Source organism: Urocitellus parryii, chromosome 2 (genome assembly GCF_045843805.1).
Source record: "Urocitellus parryii isolate mUroPar1 chromosome 2, mUroPar1.hap1, whole genome shotgun sequence".
NCBI lineage: Eukaryota > Metazoa > Chordata > Mammalia > Rodentia > Sciuridae > Urocitellus > Urocitellus parryii.
The window spans coordinates 105292455-105315635 of NC_135532.1; the positions used below are offsets into that span (position 1 = coordinate 105292455).

Here is a 23181-nt window from a genome sequence, read left to right on the forward strand (position 1 = left end):
CCAGCGGCTGGGTGCAGGCCAGCAGTGACCCTGGTGGTCATTCAGACTCCCCACACAGCTACTGCAGGAGCAAAGGCACTTTCTTTCCTTTTTTTTTAAGTAGTTTTTTTTAAGTTGTTGTGGTGCTGAGGATCGAACCCAGTGCCTCACACACGCGAGGCAAGTGCTCTGCCACTCAGCCCCAGCCCAAAAAGGCACTTTCTTACAGTCACGTGACCCAACGACACTAAGTGGCTGCTACAGAAGGAACAGGGTTGGACACAAGTCAGCTGGAGTTCAGCATGGAGGCCCGAGGAAGAGGGAAGCAGTGGGCCACGGGTCCATACCACCACCCTGAACTCGTGTCCCTCTGTGGGAAGGAGCCTCCCCTGGATGCTAACCTCAGGTTAGCGCCATGGCCTCCTGTGCCTTCCGACTGTCCCCGTGCCCAGCTGGCCGCCATGCAGGAGAGCCTGTTACTTGGGCTTCCAGCCCCCTCAAGGCAGGTGGACACTGCTGGAACAGGTGGTGTTGAGGGGCTACTGTGGTTCCCGAGGCCCAGTGACATCCCACATGGCAGTGTCTTCATACTGGGGCTCCTCTCTGCTGCAGGATGAAAAAGCACCTTTCCTGGACACTGTATTCAGGCTGGTGGTTTCTGGGAGTTTAAAGATGTCATTCTTAATCCAGTGGCTCAGGAGGCCCTAAGCAATTCAGACCCTGGGCCCTGTCCCTAAATAAGATTTAAAAAGGGGCGGGGGATATGGCTCAGTGGTTAGGCTCAATCCCCAGTGCCAAAATGAACAAATAAATAAATGATCTTTTTTTATCTTCTAAAGTGACCTTTGAGAAGACAGAAGTCACGGATCTGAGAACAACTTTTTTAAAAAAATATTTATTTATTTATTTATAGTTTTCGGCGGACACAACATCTTTGTTTGTATGTGGTGCTGAGGATCGAACCCGGGCCGCACACATGTCAGGCGAGCTCGCTACCACTTGAGCCACATCCCCAGCCCTGAGAACAACTTTTTAAACTCTGGTGTGCCTTCTGCTCACAGGTGGTGCCGGTGGCACGCACTGAACACCTGGGGACCCCAGAGTACCCAGGAAAGATCCCCAGTGCAGCTGAAGCTGTAGGCAAGAGGCTCAGCCAATTCCACAGGGACTGTGACACCAGGGTGGCCCATCAGACCACCCAGACTGAGGCGAGGAGACTGAGCCCTTGGATCTCACTGAAGGGACCCAGCTAGGAAAAGAAGATCCCAGGGATTAACAGGGAGGGTCCAGGCAGAGCACCAGCACCACCACTTCGTCACTACGAAGGAGACCAGAATTATTTTAAATTATTTATTTTCTATAATACATCTCAAATCATAAAACAGTCTGATACATTTTTTTCTCAAGCGCAACTTATACTCATTTAGAGTATAAGTTTCTTCTTTTAATCTTACAGGATGGAGAAAGTAATCACACTTGAAATGACAGAAACATCAGTCAGCTTATTAAAAATATCACTTCCTAGGCCCACCTCGGAGACTGCGGCCAGTGGTCCTGGGAAGGCAACATTGTGCAACCCCTCGGTCAGTTCTGCTGCAGGTGATGCTTGGGGGATTCAAGATGCTTAGGACTTGTTGGTTGCCTAGCTGAAGCAATTTCAGAAAACCCAGGAATAATTATGTATACAGAAATAGCTCTTCTATAAAATTTCCATATAAAAATAAGGGTATTTATTTACAAACTTTGAGATACTACAAAATAATATACCATATCGGGTTAGGTACTTCACTCTACAGGAGCATCTACACGTAGCAAATCAGATGTGGCCTCATTTCTTAAGCGTGTGGCACCATGGTATATCCTTCATGCAGAAAAAAGCAGAACCATATTTTTCTGGGAATAAAACCTAATAGCACATGATCAGAACAAAGCATCTTCAAATTAAAGGGTGAAGAAAAGGTGATTTGGGTTCAGAGCCTCCCGACTCCACCCCAAGGTCCAAAGGTCATGTATGTTGACAACAAATCACGTGGAGGAACCAGGTATTGGGACAGTCCCTGAAGCCCAGGCCTCCTGGGCAGCACTGCACTGGGTCACCTGGTTGGTCCACTTCTCAGGACACCGGAGGGATGAACCTTCTTGGTATGAGTGGATGAAACAAAGCCACAGCTTGCCGAGAGACACCTCTTAGGAAAGCCACTAGATCAAGAGACCTCAGGATGATCTGCCTCAGGTCTGAACAAGCTACATTATCAGGCCATTTGTAATTAATAATGCCTGGCATGGGGACCAGGATGAGGGGCGGCTTTTAAAACCCAAACATGATCGGGGTGGGGAGATAGCCTCACACTGCTGTGACAGATGGGATGGAAAGAAACCAGTGGGCCCAGAGGCTCAGCTGGCAGCTTTACCCCAGGCCCCACCATGGCCTGGCCTGAGGGTCTCCTGCGGGGAGCGCCTCTCCCTGGCTGCCACTGCCAACCCTGGGCCCCGAGTCAGAGACCCCAAGCTGACAGTGCATGCTGGGCTGGGGGAGGTCTCACTTCTGCTCCTTGGCACTTGGTGACACAGGACTGAAGCTAATCCAGAGCCCTCTGGAAGGACTGCAGTGAAGGCAAGGACCCTTCAGGGAAGGAAGTGGCAGCCAGGGGTTTTGTGAGACTACACTGAGGCTGAGGGACACAGGCAAGCTGAGTGCTTGGTGTTCCTGTCCCCACGTGAGCAGGCTGGGGTGTTCACTCCCATCGTCCAAACCCTGCACTTCAGCTAGGGTAGGGAGGCCCGGTTCCCCTCTGCTGCAACAGGGTCCCAACAGCCTCAGTCCTGCAGGCCTTTTTTGGGGGGGTTGGGGGGATGGTAAAGCAAAGGCCAGATGAGAGCAGTACAAGAGCTGGCCGTGTTAGAAAGGCCAGCCGCACGGTCAGTCTCCTCCCGTCCCAACACTGGTGAAGGGCTAGCTTTGTGGCCCCCCTACCCAGGGTTTTCCTTAGCATATTGTGACCATGAGAGTATGCGGGAAAACCACATCCCACAGACTAAGCTTAACTTTTCAGAGATATTTTGGTTATAAAACGGGCTATTTTCCTGAGAATGTTTTAATTTGTGTGGGCATTTTGCTTGAAAAATTTTGTTTAGAAAAGTAAAATCCTAAGCAAACATCAGGCTTTTCCTGTGAGTGTTCGGCTTAAGTGGAGTTAACAGAACACGGTATCAACTCTGAGTTGGGGGCAGAAAGGCACATTTCCGAGTCATTCAAATGGCGTGGTGGTGACTCCTTAAACATACTGGGTCTTCAAAAAAATACATATTGGTGATCAATCAGTGCTTGACACGGCTTTGGTGCATAAAAATGGGGAACCTCCCTGGGAAGCCAGTTCTCAGGTGTCCAGTCCTCCCTGTCACCAGAGCCAGCCCACATGCTGGATGAGGCTCTCTCTCCTGTCTCCGGCGTGAAACATTAGGTCTTTGTACATCTAAGGACTCAGAGAACATGCAGAGACGCTCTCCCTCTCTAAGGCCTGGTTGTGAGGGCGAACAAGAAGGCAGGGAGGCCAAGAGAGCCTGTGAGTCTATGTGACTCCTGGTTACGGACACTGCTGAGAGCTAAGGTTAGTATTCTTTTAAATCTTTTGTGGGGGAGGTACAAACCCTGCCCCATACTTACCACCAAGGCAGCACAGTTTTAAGGTCTTTGTCACAGATTTATTGACTAGAGACAACCCTTGTATGTTAGAGGAGGGAGCTTGAGTATAAAAGCCCTTGAAATGAATCATTTATAAAACTCAACAGAACTAAATTGACTGCTCTCTCTTGGTGTGGTTATGTCTGAACCAGCTCCCATCATCAGCTAGCCCCCAACATACACACACACACTCACACACACAGTGTCCCAAGGGCCTAAGATACATACTGTGCTGTCTCTGTGACCTAAGAAGCCCCAAAGAGCTTTGATTTAGCAAAGAGCGTAATCACAGATGGCTGTGGGGCTGCAGGGAGCCCCTCCTTCCTGAAGTCTCTATGTGGATTATCTGACAAGGGCCACTTTCTTTTTGGGGTCAGATCCTGGCTTTATTTTTCAAATAAGGCAGAGTCCTGTTATGACAAGTTCTACCAACAGGAGGCGCTCTCCCCGCCCATCCTGGTAAAATGGCAGAAGCTACATAGGAACCTCCCCACCCTTGCTTCTTTAAAGACTCAAATGGAAGAACTTAAAACTTATGGCCTCCACCCCTGATTTTCTGGGGCAATGGGCACTTCTGAGGTCTAGGGGGCTCCTCCTTTCCTGCCCCCTTTCCAAAGCCCTCCACAATCATAAGGTATAACATACACGAACTTCCTGAAACTGCTTTCCCCCACACAAAGAGCACGTGGATGGGAGACACCTACAGCGGGGATGGCGAAGGGCACCCTGAAGGGCACCATGTTCCCTGGCAGTGAGGCTCCTCCCACAAAGGGTCTCCTGGAGCCAGCTGCACGCATTCCATGGAGCACAGTTCCTAACTGAATGTCACTGCACCCTTGAGAAGACAGTGACCCTTGGGGGTAGGGGAGCCTCACGTCAGCGTGTACTGGTACCACGGCACCACTCTGCGACATGTCCTCAGCAGTGCCCCAAATGCATCCCTATGGAGCAGAACTGGGATCTTCCCTGCCAGCACCACACATGGCCAGGACAGCCAGTGGTGGACAGTGAGGATGATGGTCTTCAGTTGCCTTTTTTAAGCCTGCACTTTATGAATTAAAGCACTTCAGCAACGGAGACAGGAGAGAAGGAAACGGTTTCTCAAGGACTCTGGGGGAATGCTGCTGTCTGGCAAAGGAATGAGAATGATTCATGGATCCGTCTCCAATGTCTGACTGTCTATGGAACCTGCATTTCAACATTTTGAACACTAAAAAGCTAACTGTGGCCCTTGGTCTGTCCAGGTCCCTGCTGGGCCCCCTTTCCTTCCAATAGGGAGAGGAGAAAGGTGGGGGTTAGTAGAGGAAGAGGCACCCCCTTCAAGGACGTTGTGAGGGGACACGGCATGTCACTCATCTGTCAGGTGAAGGCCTTGCAGTCAGAAGGCCCCCACAGGCCTGGCACTTCCCGGATGCTCCTGGGAGATGCTCTCGTTGTGCTGTCCAGCTCATGCCAAGGCAGAAGCCCCTGCACCTGCCAAGGCCTCCTGCCCTTTGGATACTCTGGGTTTGCACTACAGCTTAGTGCTATCAGAATGAGGGTTTCGTCTCAAAGGAGCCTAAGCTAAAGTTGTATGTTCTTGCTTTTCAGTGTTTAAGGTCTTAGTTTAAAAAAAAAAAAAATAGCCAACCATAGCTCTCAGCTCCAGCTCCCTGTGAGCTTGGTGGCGGAGCTGTAGAAAGGCATGTTGGGAGCCTGCACTTGCCCTCTAGGATTAAGGAACGAGCCCGCCTGGGCCACATTTCGTGATGGGTCCACAGATGCTAGGTGCACAACGTCAGGACAAATCCCTGTGATTCAAGAGTTAGTTCTACTATTCTTTGTGTAATTAGGTTGGGGGTGTGGCCTCGCACACTCTTCACTCAGAGAAGTGGATGCACCTTTGGCTATGAAATCCCACCCTACGCTCCTTGCTACCATGCATCTGACAACTGCAGCGTTCAACATTTGCACAGAAATATTGGGTTAGTTTGAAGGGCAAATTACCCAGGAACCAATCTAGTAAGGTCATTTTGATTAATTAAAATGTGAAAAAAGGTCACATGTACAAGAAAACATTGTTGTTCATATTCTTGAGACAGACTTTTCTTTCAAGGCAAAAGTAATGACATTTGGTTCATTTTCACAAATTGCACACTGGGTGAGATCATACAATGACTGCAGAGAGCGGTAGGCAAGCAACTTGGTCATAGGAATTTGCTTCTTTCTTTCATTATAAATGAAAACGCGGTATGAAATGCACAGCTTTGAGTAAAATGATACAGTTTCCTTCTCTGTGGAACCCCAGGTTTAGAATGCTGGCAGAAGGCAGTGCTGGCAGAGTGGTTAATGCACATGGAAATGCTATTCTAGTTTGGCTTCCAGAAGTAGCCTAGGAAATCCTATGCACCGACGCATTGGCTAATGGTAATTTCGGTTTTGCTATAAATTATTCTAAATGTCATTTAAGTACTTCAGAACGAGCGCTTGCTCCTTTCTAGAAGCTGTCTAAGGCAGCAGATGCATAAAAGCACCTCAACTAAACTCCCAACTAGTTCAGCAGTTAACCTGTGCTCCTGGGCCACCAGGACTGCGATCTCCACCCCCACCGAACACCTCCACCGGCACTTGCGTGTTCGCGTCTGCCTGTCAGAGGCAGCCCAGGAAGGGGGAGAGACATGGTCATCGGGGCTGCTCCTTGTAGCAACCTCAATTCTAAAATGATTACGCAGGTGAGGGCGCCACAGAGAGCTGGCCTCCCGGAGACGCGCCCGTTCCTGGGCCTGTTCTGGGGATTGCTCCCCCTCTCAGGAAAGGCTCTTTGTGCGGGTGGGACCTAGTGCTGTGGCCAGTTCTCATTCACACTATGTTAACATTCCAATCCTCTCAGCCTTCGAGTAACTTGCTGGCTGTGTTTCTCTAGTTCTCACTGAACACACGGTGCAAACAAAGGCAAAGACTGAAGAAATCATCTCAAAACAAGAGCTCACACTAACACACACGAGCATCGATGTGGAAACGTGAGTTCTCTCCTGTCTTTATTCTGGGGAGGAGGAGTCCTCCTCGTCATCTTCCTCGTCTTCATCGTTGAACGAGCAGGGGGTCTCTCCTCGGGACTCGGAGCAGTGGGAGGCCGCACTGCTGGACTGGTGACTGTTTGGGGCAAGGAACTGACCAGTTGCTAAGGCCACTTCAGCATCCAGGCACAACCCCTGGTTTACGCTATCGAACAGCAGAAATACACACAGGGTGGTTAATGCGGCAGACAGTTTTTGTACAACATGGGAAAAAGCACACAGGAAGGAGCTGCCCCAGGTGAGGCCTGCCACACCCCCGTGGACCTGTGCAGGCAGCACATGGCCCTGCTCACCACATGCCCTGATCACTCTGGCCCTGAGAGGCGAGCAGGGCCATGTGCTGCTGCCTGCCTTCCTGACCTTGAAAAGTACGTACCTTGACTGGGGTAAGGTGGCACCAGTGGGCAGGTCTAAATTTGAAACTGATTGGGTAGAGTTCAAAAGTAGTCCCTGATTTAACCAAGAAGGTCCTGTGGAGATATCTGAAAAAAGAAAAAAAAAAATGTAGGCTCTGCAAATTCTGTGGCTGCTGCTGTTTGAGTGTGAAGAGGGCACAGCTAAGCCGGGACAAGCCTGCTGGCGACCACAGCTCAACCACTCCCCGGCCTGGGAAGAACCCAGGTTTCTTCACCTCCTTGGAATAAAAAAAAATTCTATAACACAAGAGTGGCAGCGGAACACACACACACACACACACACACACACACACACACACTCAGAGGAAGACAAACCACAGAAAGATTTCAAGGTGAACAAACTCAGACTCATTCCTTTTGTGGGGAAGACCCTGAGGCGGCAGCTCCCTGGGACCAGGAGCAGCAGATGGACTATCTCTGATGCTGGCTGTCCTCACCATGAAGGACCCTGACGTGGGGTTAACACCAAAGTCAGGAGTGGGTAAAGTGACAGTCAAGTCGGAAATCTCTCAGGGAGGGACGCCTTGCTCAAGGAGCAGGCACAGCAGCAGATTTCTGCCTGAAGCCCGGCCATGCCCTCTGCAGAGGCTGTCACTGCCGGCCTCCTCCCAACACATTTGCTCCTGGTGTTTTTTGCTTTAGAATTCAAACTAGCCCTTCTTTTAAAAGGTCGAGCTTTTAATGAAGGAGGTGTACAATGCAGTCCTGAGTTTAATGAAGCAACACAGACATTACTGTTTTAGTTACAGGAAGTATTTTGGACAAATCTTTGCTACTTATTTTCTAGGCATATGCAACACTTCTCCTATTCTAAGTCTGAGCAGTTCTTCTTTTAAAAATTTATTTGTTCTAATCAGTTAAACATGACAGCAGAATGCTCTTCAATTCAATATATACAAATTTTTCACTTCTCTGGTTGTACACAAGGTAGGTCACAGCATTCATGTAATCATACGTGTACCAGGGATGTCTATCTCATTCCATCATCTTTCCTATCCCCATACCCTCTACCCACCCCTCCCTCCCCTTTGCCCCATCCAAAGTTCCTTCCCTTATCCCATGCCCTCCCCCCATTATGGATTAGCGTCCACTTATCAGAGAAAACATTCAGCCTTTGTTTTTTGGGGATTGGCTTACTTCGCTTAGCATGATATTCTCCATCCATTTACCTGCAAATGCCATGATTTTATTCTCTTTTATTGCTGAGTAATAATCCATTGTGTATATATGCCACAGTTTCTTTACCCACTCATCTACTGAAGGGAATCTAGGTTGGTTCCACAGTCTGGCTACTGTAAATTGTGCTGCTATAAACATTAATGTGGCTGTGTCGCTGTTGTATGCTGTTTTTAAGTCATTTGGGTATAGACCAAGGAGTGGGATAGCTGGGTCCAATAGTAGTTCCATTCCATGTTTTTTTAAGGAATCTCCATACTACTTTCCAGATTGGGTGCACCAATTTGCAGTCCCACCTGCAATGTAAGAGTGTGCCTTTTCCCCACATCCTCACTAGCACTTAGTTGTTGCTTGTATTCTTAACAGCTGCCATTCTGACTGGAGTGAGATGAAATTTTAGAGTAGTTTTGATTTGCATTTCTCTAATTACTAGAGATGTTGAACCCTGTTTCATATATTTGTTGACTGACTGAAGACTGAGTTCTTACTGCAATTTTACTTTATCTATCTAAATGGGTATCTCAAAGAAGGCAATAACTGGAACATATAAGATGTAGATATTACTGTATGGTCTCTCTACAGTGACTGTAAGGATTGTGTCATAGGAAAATTAAAAAAAAAATGTAGTAGAAACACTAGAAATACACTCCTGAAAGAAAATTATTTTAATTACATTGTAAGAATCAACACATACAGAATATATAACTTGCCAAAGTAAGCTTTTACTTTAAAATGATATTTTTGTAATTCCTGGGCACAGAAATGGACTATGTATACTGAAACTGGAAATCCTGATATCCTGCCTGCCTAAGTGAGAGGCTGTTCATGTAGAAGAGGGGTGACTACATTAATTTTAGACTGGCCTTGTAAACCTTCTTCTTCAAAGGCTAAGGCAGCTGTGGAAAAAGAAAAAAGAAAAAAAGGACTCCATTCTAAGAAGAACAGCAGTCTTTAAATACATTAAGTAAGAACAAGTCTTATGAGAAGATGAAATTAAAGCCAGGATCCTGTGCTGAATATTAACTAGGACATAGAACTAGAGAAACTTTCTGTCAGAACACAGCTATTTACTTGTTTGTGAGCCTAACAGATTACTTTTCTTTTCACAATGGATTTGAAAAGCCTACATTTCTTTCACATTATCACTGGATCCACACAATGGTTCTCACACTCTTGCCAAAAGCCATTATGTCCCTTTCCACACTAAAGGCACACGTTTCTTCCTTTGAACTAACCAGAAAGTCTGTATCCCGGTCTGCAAATGAGGTCATGAAGAGATCAAACCACAGAGGCCGCCTAATCACCCACAGCCTTCTTGCTGGGACTAAGTTAAAATACAGTTCTGGTGATTTATTGAGTAAGCCCTTTATTCAGACCCTGCTGGACTTCCATGTGACTGGGCTGCTTGTGAAACAGCAGGACTCATGTGGGACGGCACAGGGAGAAGGCAGCAGGACAGAGACCTGGGACAGCTGGCTGACGGGGTGGGGAGATGGGGTCACTACTGCAGAAAGTCGATGGCACCAACTTAAAAATTAAATCCATCAGAAACCAAACCCCCGTCAATAAACTCTTCTGTTGTGAGTAAAGAGCCAACCTAAAAATAAGACCTACCACTTTGCTCATATTTGATGTATTACACTTTAGAACTAACATTAAGATGCTGTTGAAAGTGATGTGGCCTGGCATGGTAGTACATGCCTGTAATTCAAGATACTTAGAAGGCTGAGCAAAAAGATTGGAAGTTCAAGGCCAGACTCTGCAACTTAGTGAGAATTGTCTTAAAAAAAAAAAAAAAAAAAGAAAAAGAAGAAGTGATGATTTGGGGCTGATCTCGGTGGTATGCACCTATAGTTGCTGCTACAAGGCAGGAGGATCACAAGTTCAGGGCCAAAGTGGACACTTAGTAAGGCCCTGTCCCAGAATAAAAAAGGTTAGGGAGGTACTCAGTACTTACCTAAGATGTGCTAGACCCTGGTTTAGTCCCCAGTATTGCTGCCCAAAACAATAAACATACCCACAAAAACAAAACAATTAAAAAAAAAACCTGAAACAACAACAAAAAGATATAAATTTTAGGTGAAAGCAAAGACAAAAAAAATTGTTTGAATATTAAAATTGCATTTGCAGAATGTACAATATTGCTAGGAATTAGGACAATGGCAAGCATCACAGGTCATTAGGGAAAAAACAAAGAAAAATCACAGTGGGTTACAAGTTGACACATGGCCACAATTAAAAAGATGGACAGCGCTGGGGACACAGCTTGGGGGTAGAGTATATGCTTACGATGAGTCAGGCTCTGGTTTGATCCCTACCACCAAAATATTCTAGAAAATAAAAAGATGGACAATAACAAGTGTTGAGAAGGATGTGGAGAAACTAGAACCCTCATACATTGCTGGGGTAAAACTGTATAACTACATTAGAAAACAGTTTGGCATTTCCTTAAAATGTTGAACATCCAGCAGTTCCACTCCTAGTTATTTATACAGGCAGCAGATCTAAAAACATGATCACGAAAACACTTGTACAAACACTTGTCCAAAATAACATCATTCAAACCAGCCACTGATGAATGGAAGAATAAACAAAATATGATACATTCACACAAGGACTATTATCTGCCAAGGAAAAGGAATTAGGTTGAGCACCCCTAATCCAAAACTTTTGACCCTGAAATTCGCGAAAATCCAAACTTTCTGAGCACTGACATGTTGCCACAACTGGAAAAGTCTGCATCTAACCTCACGTGATGGGTCACAGCCAAAACACAGGCACACTAAAAATGTATGATTAACTTCAGGCTATGTATATACACAGGTATATGTGAAACAAATGAATTTCATGTTTAGGCGCAGATCCTATCTGCAAAGTATTTTATTACATATATGCAAATATTTCAAAACAGGGGAAAAAAACAATCCAAATCTGAAAAATTTTTGGTCTCAAGTATTTCAGCTAAGAGAAGCCTAACCTTTCTCACTGTTACAGGATGGATGAACCTAAACACTATGCTGCATGAGAGAAGCACACACACAAGGCCATGTATCGTATCATTTCCCATATGAAATGTCTATAACAGACAAATCCACAGTGACGGGAAGTAGATGGATGACTTCCAGGGATGGAAGGGCTAGGGGTGTAGGGAGTGACTGCTAATGGGCAGGGGGGTTCTTTCTTCAATTATAAACATGTTCTAGAATTAGACAGTGATTATTATGATTACACAACCTTGTGAATACACTAGAGCGCCACTGAGCTGTTCACTTTAAAATGGTGTATTCTATTATGTGAATTAAAACAATTTAAAAAATTACAATGATATCATTTCAGACCCACTTAACTAGGAAAACAGAACACTTCTATTCTGTAGATAAGAATACAATTTGGTAAATTCAAATTGAAAAATGCTGGCCTCATCCAATAAAGCTAAAGATGCACTTGATAATTTTGATCTACATGTTTGCACACAGCACTAGATAAATGAATATAAATGTTCAAAGCATCAAGAAACTGGAACCAATATAAGTGTTTACCATCAATAAAATGAAGAAACTGTATAGCCATATAATGACATTTTATACAGAAGTAAAATTATATGCATTACAACTACATTAAATCACCTGGATGAATCTATGGAACATAAAGATGAGTCAAAAAAAATCAAATCACTAAAGGATATATTAGTGTGATTCTATTTTTATATAAGGTCAGAAATGGGCAAAACAAATTAATAAACTGCTTCTGTTTACCATATTTGTAGTTCTAAAGAAAAGCAAGCAAACAATAAGAAATAGAGTGGTGACATCTAAACAGATAGGGAAGGTCGCAGACCCGAGGGTGGGCATCAGGGACGTCACCTGTAATGCTATTCTCCTAAACTAGGCAGTGGATTCATGGGTATCCACTGTTCTGTGACTCTTTACACTCTAAAACAATGTAAGATTGGGAAGAGAGGACCAAGGACAGTAAACATAGTCAACTTGAGAAGTTTTACTGTAAAGAAAGCAATGATTTTAAACATGAATCCATATTTACCCAGTCTGACACTGTTTTCTGATAATGTAAATTTTATTATATTCCTTCTCTCTTAATTCATTACTAACCAAATGATATTTATTTTATGCATAAACAACAGATACAATAAAGTTACACTAGAGCAGGGTGGGGTGTACATATTTTATTTTATAAAGGTTCAAAGTATCCCTTTCAGTACCCAGAGGGTACTGAGGAAGGATTTTTTAAAAACTCCTTCATCAAGTTTTACTAAAAGCTTACTCTAGTGTGCCTCTTGGTTAGTCCCAGAAATTACAGATAGTATTATTTCTGAAGAGCCTAATTTCATGGTGAATCAGGCAATTTAGATCTACATAATATGAATTATAGAAATCTGTTTGCAATACTGTAAAAATAATTCTTAATGTTGGAAACGTTCTAAAAATTTTGCAGCTTTTTATGAGAAAGGTTTTAATAAGTTAGACTGTTGTTAATCAGGAACAAGATGTGATAGTATCAGTCAACATACCTGTGATATAACCTTCTAAAGCCTTTGGCACCAGTGATTTAGCAAGTTTCAGGTCCTCCAGAGAGCAATTGCCCGACTCCAGGCCAAAGGACATTCCCATCCGTTTCAGTACTTCTATGTCATCATGGATCTCAAAGGTGTTGTCAAAGTTAAAGAGGTATTCAAACCTGCATCAGGGAAGAGAGAAAGGATGGCATTTCCAGTGGTTCTCAAGAGGCTGGGATCATTTTATGCCCAGTACTTTTATACACATGAGGGCCTAAGTTCAGCCATCTCCTCAAAGTTGTTGCCACTTAGAGTACTAGCCATTCTACCAGGTTCAGGGGACAACACCTTGAGAAGTGACTTTCCTAGTTATAACAAGCACCAGCAGTCCATCAACTTTAGCTGTAATGCTGTTGGAAACAGGGGATAAAATTTTGTTTTAAACTTACCACTTTTCAAAATTGTCTACGGCTTTGCCACAAAAGTCTACTTTGATATTTGATCTTTCTACTACAGTTGGCTTATTAGCTTTGGCAAAAAAAGATTTTGAATGCTTACTTCACCTTCATGAGTCAAGTGTTAGCCTGTTTAGTTAAGCATAAATGGGAGACTTTTATTTTATTTATTTGAGATAGGGACTTGCTGTGTTGCCCAGGTTAGTCTTGAACTCCTACTGGGCTCAAGGGACCCTCCTGCCTCAGCTGCCCAAACAGCTGTGACTTTAGGCACACACCAGTAAGCTTGGCTTATATGGAAAATTTTTTTTGTTTTGCACTTTTTTTGTGATACTGGGGATGGAACCCAGGGCCTCACAAGTGCTAGGCAAACATTCTACCACTAAATTACATTCCCAATCCTTAAATGGAAGACTTTTAACAAATTAAACCAATGTCTAAATCCTGTCTTAAGGGACTAAGGAGTGAAATGTCTAAGAAAAAGTGTCACACATAATAAATACATGACATGTTCTTGAAAATTGCCGGATGTGGATCCCTAGCTGCCCTCCCGGCACAACAACTGAGTTCAAGGGAAGGTTCAGGGACAATGGTGGGTTTCACTTGTCATGGAATTCTATTAAAATCATGTGAAGGTAACACTTTTTATGGTAGATCTCAGATGAGGGCCAAACTACAATTTGAAGCAAAATGTCATATTTAAATAACCTTAAGTATATGGATATGAATAAAGTACTGAACAAGTTTTTAGGGGAAAATAAATCTGAAGTGGGTGCCTGCCAAGGGGATGATTTTAGGCATCTGTTAAAAGCAGTTGGCTTTGTGGACCTAATCCTCAGCGTGGGAAAGCCTCCCAGCTAATGAAGGGGAAGATTGCATCACCACAGTAACTGCCAGAAAGGTCTGCAGCCCGCCTTGAACACAAGTGCATACAAGCTGCTCCATGCAGGGCAGCCCAGTTGGGGCATGAGTCAGTGACCACCCAAGGCACAGAACCCTGCAGATACTGGCCTGGGTGAGCAGCATCACAAGCCTCGAGGCCAACAGCTCCCAGATCTTCCTGACACCCTTTTTTAGACTTAAAAGACTAACCTGAGAATTTTATAATCCCTGACAATCAAGAGACTAACTTTATGTTCTTGTGTTTGTTTCTAGGGAGTCTAATTTCAGACTAACTACAAATGCCTTTGGTGTGTTTTTTCCCTGAAAAGATGTTAAGCATTTTCCAGACTTGTACTGCTTTATCGCTAAGTTTACCCTTCATGAAAAAGTTTTTAATCAGTGGGAAAAGTTAAGGGTACAGGGAGGGCGTGGAGTGACACAGGAGCCAGGTATGGGTCGTGGCTCCCCCACCCTGCTCCATGGCTCTGCTGTCCCAAGAACACATGGGAGCGACACCAGTGCCTGAGAATATACCAGCTGCCCTCGTAGACCCCAGTTTCTGAAACAATTCCCAAGTTTGGAAACAGTGATCCAGATATACAACATGAACTGACCCCTGGGCGGGTCTTATGTGAATTCATCCATAGCTTTTGCAAATTGGCAAGGTAAATACTATAATTCTTATTTTTTTTTAGAAGGAGTGAGATTTCAGAAAGGCTAAGAAACTTAAAAGGTTGAAAAATGTGTCTGGCTGACTTCACAGCCTGCAGTTTCTAATACTGTGTTTTGATTTCAATCTTCAAACCGTTTTGAAATTCCCGCTCACTGCTTTTTTTTTTAAGTCCACTTCTTCCTCTGCATGGGAAGCATCCCTCAGACTCCCTGTATGCAATACAGACAAACAGGGAAAGAAACGCCACCAGAGAAAAGGAGTGCTGGTGTCCCTGCCACAGTCTTGGGTGGGGCTGTGGGACTGAGGAGGAGTGGAGTCCCCCTGTGGCTTTAATAAGTCTCCAAACTTGGACAAATTATTGCTGACCCCTTGTCCTAACAGCAGCCAACATTCTCAAGTGCTTCCCTGAACCAGACCTTCAGAGGCATTATTTTGCTTAATCCTCACAGGGAGACTAGACGAAAGGCACCGGCATCACTCCTGTTTGTTCTAGAGATGGAGCTTTGTTGTGGTCTCATTCTGCACCTTCTGTGTACCCTTAACCTCTTCATGGTACTGGCCACAGCCTGCAGACTACTGATACAAACTTTTTCATGAAGAGTAAAACAAATTACCAGAGGAATTCTCTAATTTGCAAAGTGTTACTTCCAACTTGCTCTGATGAATATTAGCATCAATTTCAATTATAATGTAAAAAAAGAAAAATTGGGGGCTGGGGTTGTAGCTCAGAGGCAGAGAGCTTGTCTAGCATGTGTGAGGCACTGGGTTCGATTCTTAGCACCACATAAAAATGAAACAAATAAAATAATGGCATGCTGTCCATGTACAACTACAAAATGAAAGAAAGAAAGAGAGGGAGAGAGGGAGAGAGAGAGAGAGATTGTAAAAAAGAACATGCACAGCATTTTTTCTTTGTTTTTTGTACCAGGAATTGAAGTCAGGGGCACTCAACCACTGAGCCACATCCCTAGCCCTTTTTATATTTTATTTAGAGACAGGGTCTCACTGAGTTGCTTAGTACCTCACTTTTGCTGAGGCTGGCTTTGAACTCATGATCTTCCTGCCTCAGCCTCCTGTCCCACTGAGATTACAGCCGTGCACCACTGCACCTGGCTATGTGCTCAGCATTTTAATGGCCTTTCATTCATGGATAAACAAAAGCACATATAAGTATGATATAATAAAATGACAAAATGATTTCCTAAAAAACTGTAATCACCAATGAACCTACCTGTCCCAGCCCTTAGTGACAGCCTGATTCAGCACAGATTACTACATACAGGACACACTATAGCTCAGCCCAGGCACCACACCACACATGTCACAGGTAGACAGTGCCTGGCACAGGATGGTGGAGGCGAGTAAGACGCACCCACATGAGAGGTGCTCACCCTCCCAGGCAGCCCCCGTGGAAGGCTGCAGAGAACAGAGCACATGATGGGAGAATGTTCTTAGAAGGCCAGCCCTGCACTTGCCCCCAGTTCCCCCACTCACTTGTCACTGGAGATGCTGCAATCTATGACTGTTTTTCTGCTCGTATTGATGATTATAAATGGCAGTTGAATTGTGGAGTTCAGAGCTGGAGGGCCCTGGTTTTGCTGTTCATTTTGCCGATTTCTCTGTACCAGGTTTTTGAAAGCAATTTGCTACAATGTTCAAGAAAAAGAAGATGGTCATTTAATGTGGAAGAGTTGGGATGTAAACAAATTAAGATACTACATTTAAAATTGTTTAAAATTAGTTTAAAGAGGCAGTCCAACATTTTAAAAAATTAGAATGATTTAACCCAATAAATACATCTCAAGGGAAAAAATATCTGTACTTATAGAATGACTAACATCCTTCTTATGTAAATAATGGGGCCCCGGATTTTCATCAATCACAGAAATAGAGCAGGTGTGGGAGAGAACCCAGTGGTACCTGGAGCTCTTCTTGGGGTGACACAGCAAGAGTGACATCAGCTGAGCTTTTGTTTTCCATTTACTTGACAGCTTCCTAGGATTTTGCAGTTAATAACACTTTTGATCTTTTCTCCCCATCATTGCACCCAAGGGTACTTTACCAATGCACTACATTCCTACACATTTTATTTTGAGACAGGGTCCCACTAAGTTGCTTAGGGCCTTGCTAAATCACTAAGGCTGGCCTTGAACTTGCAATCCTCCTGCCTCAGCCTCCTGAGGTGCTGGGATTTATTGCTATGTGCAGTGTGCCCAGGTCAAATACACCTTTTAGACTGCCTAGTCTAGGGATGTGTTTTAAAGTCACTGAACCTTTTCTTCAGATGACATTTGCTGGGACCCTCACTACATAAAACAGATGGAAGCAGCACTGCTCTGGATGGCTGTAGAGGGGCTGGGGCCCCAAGCCCCGCCAATTTGCCCTCACTTACTGTCATCATGGTTTCTAGGGCAAGATGGAGCCTGACCATATGCTCAGGGCACATCTGGAATCCAGCCTGAGCCTCCCCACACCTGACACTTTCCTGAGGAGGGAACTGAAGCTTAGTACTGATTATAAAATATATGGAGAACTAATATCATATTTTAAATTTTTATTTTTTAGTTGTAGATGGACACAATATCTTAGTCTTTTATACTGAATTTTGCTGCTGTTGTTAGGCGCCCAATTATTCTAGCCCTAACTGTGTCCCAAAATCCACTATCAATATCAATTACTATAAAAAAACTATCACTACTATTATGAAGCATTACTTAAGTTAGCTTCTGTTCACATAGAACTAAATTTAGTTTATATTTATTGCTAAATTCATTTAATATTGAGGGGAAAAATATTCCAAAACTATAGAACTGAGAAAAAAAATGAAATGCTTGAACACTTCTGTGGAGTGCTTCTCTTTCCTTCTACTAGAACAAACTCTTAGAAATTGTTACTATACTTTGCCTAACTTTGTGGACCCTGTGCAAGAGGATGCCTCATGATACGGGGGACATAACCAGTGGTGAGGAAGAACCTTATATCTTTATGACTCACTTATCAATACTATATTTAATAGCAAAGACTTCTCAGGTGAAGAGAGCAGCAAAAACATATTGCTATTTGGTTTTTCTTTTGTTTTGTGGTATTGGGGAATCCAACCTAGGACCTTGTGCATGCTAGGCAAGCGCTCTACCACTGAGCTACACACCCAGTCCAGTACCATTAGAGTCACAGTAAAAAAAGAAAAATCACAACCCTTTAATTATGGACTGAGTTCCTTATTTGCTGTGCTTTGAATGATTTTTTTTTTCAGCCTTTTGTTCTTTCCAGACTCATTAACATCTATTCCAAAGGCCACACAGCTGTCAGCATGTTCTGTTCTGGAAAAGGTTTAGGGGCTGGAAGGAACATTATACATACCCATGAAAATAGGGTATGTAGGTTGATGACAGGGAAATTTATTTACACTATTCCTTTCTCATATTACCAAGATAGGAGGTAGTGGCACGCAGGTAATATTACCTGTGTCATGTGACATCAGAGGCTTGTGACATTTACTTATTTTAACAAATCAAAGTAGCCATGTTCAGTGGTATATACCTGTAATCCCATCTTTTGGGGAGGCCAAAGCAGGAGGATTGCAAGTTCTGGGCCAATCTGGCAAACTTATTGAGAGCTTGTCTCAAAATAAATAATAAAAAGGGCTGAGGATGAGTTCAGTGGTAGAGTGTCCTTGGATCCAATCCTTAGTACAGCAAAAAAAAAAAAAAAAAAAAAAAAAACCAACTAGGGGATGAGGCTGCAGCTCAGTGGTAGAGCGCTTGTTTGGTTCCTAGCACCACATAAAAAATAGACAAATAAAAATAAAGATATTGTGTCTATCTACAACCAAAAAAAATATTAAAAACAAACCCAACTAAAACAAAAACCAATGTTCTTGTTCCTTCCATAAAGCTGAACAGAAAAAAAAAATTATCATTTTTCAGGCTGGGCATGTAGAGATGGGAAGCTCCCATCTGTTGAGGACAACCTTGTCCAGCACCATATTTTCCGATACAAAAACAGATCACTACAGGCATGCTGATAGAGAGGCTGCTATGTGGGCTGGTTGGAAATACTGCAGAAACTGTGAAGGGACAGGGACAACACAGAGTCAGCCAGGGAAGATGACAGCAAGGAGCTGAGGAGCAGTTCCCTGCAGAATTCCTCAGGGAGACTCAGGAATCACTTGTCAGCTTTCAACTTTTACTCAAAGCTGCAGAGTATTTTCCTCCAGCAAAATCTTATTTGGAATCTCAATATGAAAAATACCTAAGATCCCTGCTCTTGTGGCAGCTCCACAAGCAGGTGCCATGGGCTTAGTATGAAAGCAAGACAAAGAGAAAGAGAGAGAGAGAGAGAGAGAGAGAGAGAGAGAGAGAAATAGCTTGATCAGGATGAATCGTCATCTCTGGGTTTCCACTGCGCAAGGTCTGTGCTTCATCTGAAAGGCCACTCGACCCTTCCCTGTGTCCTTTCCTCCTTTCTCCTCAAAGATCATGGACAGACCCCTGAAGGGCAACTGTCTGCTCTTGCTCTCTGACTTGTACATGAATGTACAAAAACAAAAACTCCAAGCAAATATAAGTATCTGGAAAGGGAAAAACAGAAACCATCTGGAATCCGTAAGAACACAGCATATTCTGGTCATTAGAAAAATTGAGTATTGAAAAAAAAAAACAGGCTATAATACTTGGGAACTTATTGCTATCTTTATTTATCAAAGGTGGATTAAATAAAAAATTGAATCAAAAAAGTGAATTGGTGGTAATGTTTTTCATATAAAGACATCTCCCTGCGAAAGGCAAAAGCATAAGGCTCTCTGGTTCACCGTACAAAGTTGATCCTATTACATTGAAACTGGCCCAAATGTACTTCCTGCCTGAAGTAAATTTTTACACCAACTGTAACTACTAAAAAAGAAAAGAATAATAAAATATACCCTACAATTTAGTCTCACATGATTTCATACAAGGGTTCTACAATACTTCTTAAAATAATCTAAATTCTAGGAAATTATAAAAAAAGGATGACTATAGAGATCTTTATTAAACTGTAAAATTTCTTTTTTTATTTTTTTGCTTTTGCATACTGGGGATCAAACGTAAGATTTATTTTCTGAAACAGAAATGCATTTTAAGTGTTGGTATTTCTGTGAATCTTTTCATATTACAATCATTTCAAACCATTCTGTCATTCACTGATAATGGGTATTATTGGTGGACTTGATTAACTTAAAATACTTAAAATTTAATTAGCTTTACTTTTGATATTCTGAGTTAGAGAGAAAATAAACACAAGACCTATTCCCTGATAGTTTATGTCCAGGGTAAGGATGAGACCCAAAGTGAACTGCTCCACAATGAACCACACCCAGGCCTGAGAAGCTCCAAGTGTGAGGGGTAGAGAATGGGTGACCCAGATGGGTCCCCTGAATGGCTGAGCCTTTACTGGCAATGAGCTAGGATGGAGAGTCCATGCTGGTGTGCTCCTATCACACTGCCAAAAGCACCACAATTACAAAATATCCACTTATTTATTTATTTAGTGGTACTGAGCATTGAACCCAGAAGTATGGAGACTCATTTGGTATCCTGGATTGAACTCGGGGGCATTCAAAACTGAGCCACATCCCCAGCCCTTTTTTATATTTTATTTAGAGACAGGGTCTCACTGAGTTGCTTAGGGCCTTGCAAAATGCTAAGCCTGGCTTTGAGCTTGTGATGCTCCTGCCTCAGCCTCCCTAGCCACTGGGATTATAGGTGTGTGCCACTGCGCCTGGCTTTTTTAAAAAATTTTATTTTGAGATAGGGTCTCACCAAGTTCTCAGACTGGCCTGGACCTTGAGATCCTCTTACCTCAGCCTTCTCTGTAGTTGGGTGTGCACCACTGAACCTGTCCACAAGGACTGTCAGAGCAAGTACGAGGAGGAAGAGAAGATGGGAAGCTCTAGACACCCCAGCCTCCTTACCTGCAGGAGAAGTTCTTGTAGCTGGGCCCTCTTCTGCTTTATTCGTTCTATTCGCCTCTGCTTCTCTATCTTTAAAATGTAAGTTATAAAACAATATGAAAATAGATAAAACATAAAGCACCACTTTCTTTTCATGTTCCTATTCTGATACGTTAAGAATTTTCTTAAAGAAACAACCCATTTTAACTGCAAAGGCAAATCACACCTTTTTTTTGGAGGGCGGGGTGTGGGGAGGACCTCGGGGTATGAAAGCAGGTTGCAATAGTAGAACTGTGGCAACAGTTGTCAAAACTGAAATCCATCCCTTTAATGAATATGTCACGGATCTCACAGTGACATTTCAGTACATTTTGGACACATGTATGACGGTGGTCCTGCAAGGTTATAATGGAGCTGAGGAATTCCTACCACCTACTAGCACACTGCACAACTCATGTATTATGGTGATGCTGTTGTAAACAAACCCATTTTGCCGCCAGTTGCATAAAAATTAGCACATATAATTATGTATAGTATAAAACGCTTGATAATGATCATAAGTGACTTACTGGTTTATGTTACTGGTTTACTGTACTATGTTTTTTTGTTATTTTCAAGTGCACTCCATCTACTCATTAAAAAAAATTCACTATAAAATAGTTACTGGCAGCAGCCACATATACCTCGTGCTTACCCTGTCTCTTGATTACATCATAAGGTCACAGCAAATGACCTATGCATTAGGTTTTCTTAAGGACACTTTATGGTGTTCATACAACAATGAAATCAACCAACCATGCATATTTTTAGAATGTATCCCTGTGGTCACGCATGACTGTACTTGCTGTGCAGTATTTGTTGCTTTTATTACTCAAGTTCTAATCAAAGTAATAGCACTACTTAGCTTTTACATGTCCTAGCATTCAATTAAGCGTTTATACACATTATCTTAATTCATCTTCATACACATCTTATGAGGTAAGTATTGTTGTTGTCCATTTTGCATGCAGGGAAATGCAGAAGTAGAAAGGTTAAGTACTGCCAAGGTCACACAGCTAATAAGTGGCAAGAACCAGGATTTCAACCTAGGCAATGAAGTCCCAGAGACTCCATTATTTATTACTTTGTCAAATCACCCCCAAGAAGGAGAGAGATCTCATTTAATCAGTTTAGCTGACTTTCCAGAGCAAAGCTGCTAACACAGAGATCCCAATATATAAATGTATATTGTATATTAAATATACACTTCCTACTTGTAGTTTGAAACATACTTGTCTGACAAATTTCCCAGCTTCAAACAAGTGCTATTTTTCTCAATTTTACAACTATTTAGATAACAGATATCAGGGTATGAATTTCCTTGCACATGAGTTCCTCACTATCTTCTTAGGCAAAAGTCCAATGGGGCTTGTGTGTTGAGCTCTGACATTAGATCCAATAGACCAAACCAAAATGGAGTTACAGATTCTGAAGGTCCACGCCACCAAGCCAAAATTTGTGTGTCTGACCTTCTAAGAAATTAAGACAGATAACAACTGGGATCCCCAAACAAGCCAGTGTTAGCCAGCATGATATGGGAGCCCTTGTGCTCTAATCTTTACAAGGAAATTAACTATGAAATGGAAATTTAGTTTTTGATCTTCATTTCTGCTTTTTTTTAGCATTTTTTCTGTCTTTAAAAAGCCAACATCCTTTGCTCAGCAAATCAGAGAACTCATTCTATACTGAATGAGGTGCCTATTCTAAAACCCCACATAAAAGTCAACAAAGATCTTTCAACTAAAGTTATACTTTCATCTTTTCACATATCAAAAACACATCTTCTTGTCTATTCCAAAGAATGGCTTCCTGTCTGCTCCCCATTGACTTTGGTCTACACCAGACAGAAGCTCCTGCCACTGAGGTCCCCTAAGCACAACCGCACTCTAGCCTATGTAAGATCCACTGAGATATCCTTGTGGCCTTGTACATTAGAAAAGAGGCTGCTCGAGCCTCCCCAGCAACTGAGGCAACCTCCCACCTGCTCACTGTGCCCTACCTCCCACCAGGTCAGACCCCCACTAGCTCACTCAAACCATGTCAATCTCCCTTCTCTGTCCCATTTCCTTCCTTGTTAATTCAACTTCCAACCCACTAGTAGAGTGATCCTTTAAAACACATCTTATCAAGCCTCCTCTTTATCAATGGCTTCCATGTGTTACAGGCAGCGTTTTTTCCAAGCCTGAGCCCTGGCTTCACCCAGTTATGAGTGTGTTTTCTATTGTTCTCAGCCCATGCAGGGCTTCTGCAAGGTCTTCCTTGCCCTTACCCACTTGGTGAATTCAAATTCCTTCGATGTGACTGAGCTCAGGGATTATTTCTTTGGTAAAGTCCTTCCTTAACGCTCTTTCGAGAGAATCTACACACATCTCCTTCATATG

General features: G+C 43.1%; 1 protein-coding gene across 10 annotated transcripts in view; it reads right to left on the reverse strand.

Annotated features, from left to right (window-relative positions):
• Positions 1–1315: 1315 nt before the first annotated feature.
• Positions 1316–23181, reverse strand: part of Tfdp2 (transcription factor Dp-2) — a 162857-nt gene continuing 140991 nt past the window's right edge. For all 10 annotated transcript variants that reach the window (XM_077795291.1, XM_026385049.2, XM_026385048.2 and 7 more), the window contains 5 exons: positions 20783–20851; positions 16327–16478; positions 12838–13004; positions 7094–7199; positions 1316–6862 (listed from right to left, as the gene is read on the reverse strand). In XM_077795291.1, the coding sequence (XP_077651417.1) occupies positions 6679–6862; positions 7094–7199; positions 12838–13004; positions 16327–16478; positions 20783–20851 (678 nt within the window). In that variant the 3' untranslated portion in view covers positions 1316–6678. The remainder of the gene's footprint in view (positions 6863–7093; positions 7200–12837; positions 13005–16326; positions 16479–20782; positions 20852–23181) is intronic.